Source organism: Monopterus albus, unplaced genomic scaffold (assembly GCF_001952655.1).
Source record: "Monopterus albus unplaced genomic scaffold, M_albus_1.0 scaffold50.1, whole genome shotgun sequence".
NCBI lineage: Eukaryota > Metazoa > Chordata > Actinopteri > Synbranchiformes > Synbranchidae > Monopterus > Monopterus albus.
Window position 1 is genome coordinate 1,047,570 of NW_018127930.1, and position 3,461 is coordinate 1,051,030.

General features: G+C 41.4%; 1 protein-coding gene across 2 annotated transcripts in view; it reads left to right on the plus strand.

Moving 5' to 3' along the window:
- spina (spindlin a) overlaps positions 1-3,461 on the plus strand; it is a 15,123-nt gene that overhangs the window by 8,390 nt on the left and 3,272 nt on the right. For both annotated transcript variants that reach the window (XM_020601221.1, XM_020601222.1), the window contains exons 2-6: positions 662-767; positions 1,842-1,890; positions 2,100-2,235; positions 2,567-2,684; positions 2,831-3,064. In XM_020601221.1, the coding sequence (XP_020456877.1) occupies positions 728-767; positions 1,842-1,890; positions 2,100-2,235; positions 2,567-2,684; positions 2,831-3,064 (577 nt within the window). In that variant the 5' untranslated portion in view covers positions 662-727. The remainder of the gene's footprint in view (positions 1-661; positions 768-1,841; positions 1,891-2,099; positions 2,236-2,566; positions 2,685-2,830; positions 3,065-3,461) is intronic.

Sequence of the window (3,461 nt, forward strand, 5' to 3'; positions counted from 1 at the left end):
ATTTATATATATATAAACATGTTTAGTCCATTAATAACAGTATATATATATGTTCATATTTTTGATTTTTATATGAGTTGTGCAGTTTGTATTTGCTGTGTTACCACAGGTTGGATACATTGTACATACATTTCACATGTCGCCAGTAATTGCCTCATTTTGTTTGTTGGAGATTTGGATGTAATTTTCCCTTCTGCAGGGTGTTTCTTTAGGCTGCTCTGTGCGCTGTTTGTACACCAAGCGCTTTCAATGTGCAAGTGAACATGCGCCCAGTATAGACACGAGTGTGAGCCTTGCTCAAGGTGCGCACTGCACGTGTGTTTGGTCTGTGCCACAGCTTGTGCAACGTGAACTGTCATGCCTCTAAATCTGACATCATAGTCTGACTGGCTGGTCACTGGTCAAGGCTGATTACACTGAAAACCAGCCAAAATAAAAGGATCATCTTTGGCAGCCTTTAACTTGATGAGGTATTTGATGTTGTAATTCCTGCTTGTTGCACATAGATGTCAGTAAAAGTTATAGAGAATCTGGTCTCAGCCCAGCAAGATGGTGTATGCATCTATGGTTAGATTTCAGCTGGTATTTGTGGCTGGTAGTTATTTTATTATTCTTCACAGCAGATAACATGTTCTCTGTTTCTCTTGTTTTGTTGTTTCAGCCCTGGACTAGTTGGAGCTGTAGCTGTGTGGCTGGGCAGCCTGGCTGCCTCTTTGCCTCCACATGAATGAAGAGCACTCCAGGGCACAGAGACACAGCTGATACAGGTCAGGGGTGCCCCTCGCTACCAGGACACACACAGCTATCACCATGTTGCACATTTAACTTGCAGCCACTCTATGATGGTAGCATTTTGTTTTCTAATTGATTTCCACTGGTTCAGTTCATTTGTATAAAATCATCATCTCCAGTCCATCACAGTCGGTGATGGACAAGATAGATTATCATGAAGAGCTGATGTAGACTGCTGGGAAGGACTGGTTGACAAACATTGTTGATGAGTTCAAAGATACTGTAGCATTGGACATTTTAACTGAATCTCACAGGTTGGAATATTGTTTCTATTGTGAGTGTGTTGCACTGGCCAAAGCGCTTTACAGGAGATGATACACCATTTACCCATTCACACACCGATGTTGTTGCCACACAATGGCGCTAGTCAAGCCACCGGGAGCAATTCGGGGTTTAGTGTCTTCCTCAGGGACACTTAGGCATGCAGGGAGACCGGGAGTTGAACCACCAACTTTCTGGTCAGGAGACAACTGCCCTACCTTGTGAGCCACAGCCACCCAGAAGCAGGACGGTCAGCTTGGTGAAATGTGTTATTTTAGTGCCGACCAGTTGAATGCTGCCTCCTAACTTTGTGAATTTCTCTCCAAACTGTGACACTGTGTAACATTTTGGTGTTTACAAAGGGTCAGGTGGAGTGAGCAGGGAGAGGGGAGGGCTGGGCGGAATCGAAGGCTATTGATTCTAGAGTCTCATGCTAGTGCTGGCTAGATTTTGAATTAATCCTTATTGTAGCTTTAAGTCTCTGAAAATGGATTTTTACCTTAACAGAACTGGCCACCTGTAGCAGGTCTGTAGAAGTGTGATTAATGGTGACAGCCATGTCTAGATTTCTCTTTAATCACCTGTCACTTCACCAACTGTGATATCGGTGAAGATATTGGCAGAGCTGTAGCCAAAATGTTGGGTTAACAAACAGCCGATAGGAACATTTGTAGAAAAGATGGCACCGTCAAAGCAAGAACAAAAATTAAAACCAAAAGGCTATTCCTTACAATGGGGAATGGTCATAGTGTCTGATAAATGTCCTGTGATTTCTTTTTTCTCCTCAGGACATGCAGGTGTTTCTGCAAATATGATGAAGAAAAAGAATCCCCATAAGTGAGTTAAGATGCTTTGTAGCTCTTTTATTTTTGTTATAGCCAAAAATACCTGGATTCAAACTTGCTGTAGCAGAAAACATGAGATTGTAATAAAGATAATGTTTCTGTTTCCACATGAGGGCATCAAACTAATGCAACTCAAAGAACAATCAGCAAACAGTCTAACAAAAGATAATATTTACCATGTGTTTTCCATGTTACTATAAGGAAACATAAGAGCAGTCTGGGTCCGACCACTAAAGTTTTGTCGCAGCCTCGACGCAACATCGTCGGCTGCAGAATCCAACATGTCTGGAAGGAAGGAGGAGGCCACGTGGTCTGGAAAGGAACAGTTCTCGACCAGGTAATCAAGGAGTTGAGTAATTACTGATTGAATGAGGGATTAAAGGAGCCTTTCATAAACTCAGTCAAGTATAGACATTGCATGTTTCATATAGTGTCCAATCATATGTCCTGCTCTAACACTCTAAGCAGTCCATATTAAACAACAAATATCCACACAGACCAATGCTGAGCTCTGTGTTGTCACTGCCACTCTGGTGCCTGCTTCAGGCAAACTAAAATGTTTGTTATAGCTGTAGTAAACAATTAAAGGAGGGAAGTGTATTGTATGTGAATAGAGGCACAAGACAAAGACAAAGAAAAAAAGAGTTTCATTTGTATGTTTCAACCAGGTCCCAGTAAACCCGTCTCTCTATCTGATAAAGTATGATGGTTTCGACTGCGTTTATGGTCTGGAGCTTCATAAAGATGAGAGGGTTCAGGGGTTGGAGGTGCTCCCTGACAGGCTGGGTAAGACTGAGCTGAGCAGTCACACTGACTGAACATAAAATAGAAATTGTCTAACACTGTTAATGTTGGTAGACAACAGGGGTGCTAACATTGCATACATATAACTTCTTGGACTTTTGTCTTGTCTTTAATTTTTATCCCTGCAGCTAAATCCCGTCTGACCGATGTGAGTCTGGCAGATGCTATGATAGGTAAAGCAGTGGAACACATGTTTGAGACAGAGGAGGGTCCAAAGGAGGAGTGGAGGGGGATGGTGCTGGCACGTGCTCCCATCATGACCACCTGGTTCTACATCACCTACGAGAAAGACCCTGTTCTCTATATGTACCAGTTGCTGGATGACTATAAAGAAGGAGACCTCCGCATCATGCCTGACTCCAGTGAGTGAAGTTATTTTAGTCTATACTTGTTTAAACAGGCAAGGATTTTAAAGAGGAACCCACCTGAACCATCCTGGTACTTTTTCTGTCTCGAGTATTTGGATTATATCTAGATCAGTACCATTATCCAAAATTAAAAGGCAGGTGTAAATGCACCCAGGTAGGGCTGTGTGGCAGTCTGATATTACTGGAATGGTATCTCAATAATATGATGTGTTAATTTGTTTTTATAAATAAATAATTCTCAGCTAAAATTGTAATTAACAACAAGAGAAGGAGCTTAAGACAGCAAATGTTCAATGGACTTAACATCAGTTTGATAATTTATATATGATTCATCATATATAAATCATTTTTATTACATATTTTAAGAGCACACTGCTTTTGTTTTATTCAG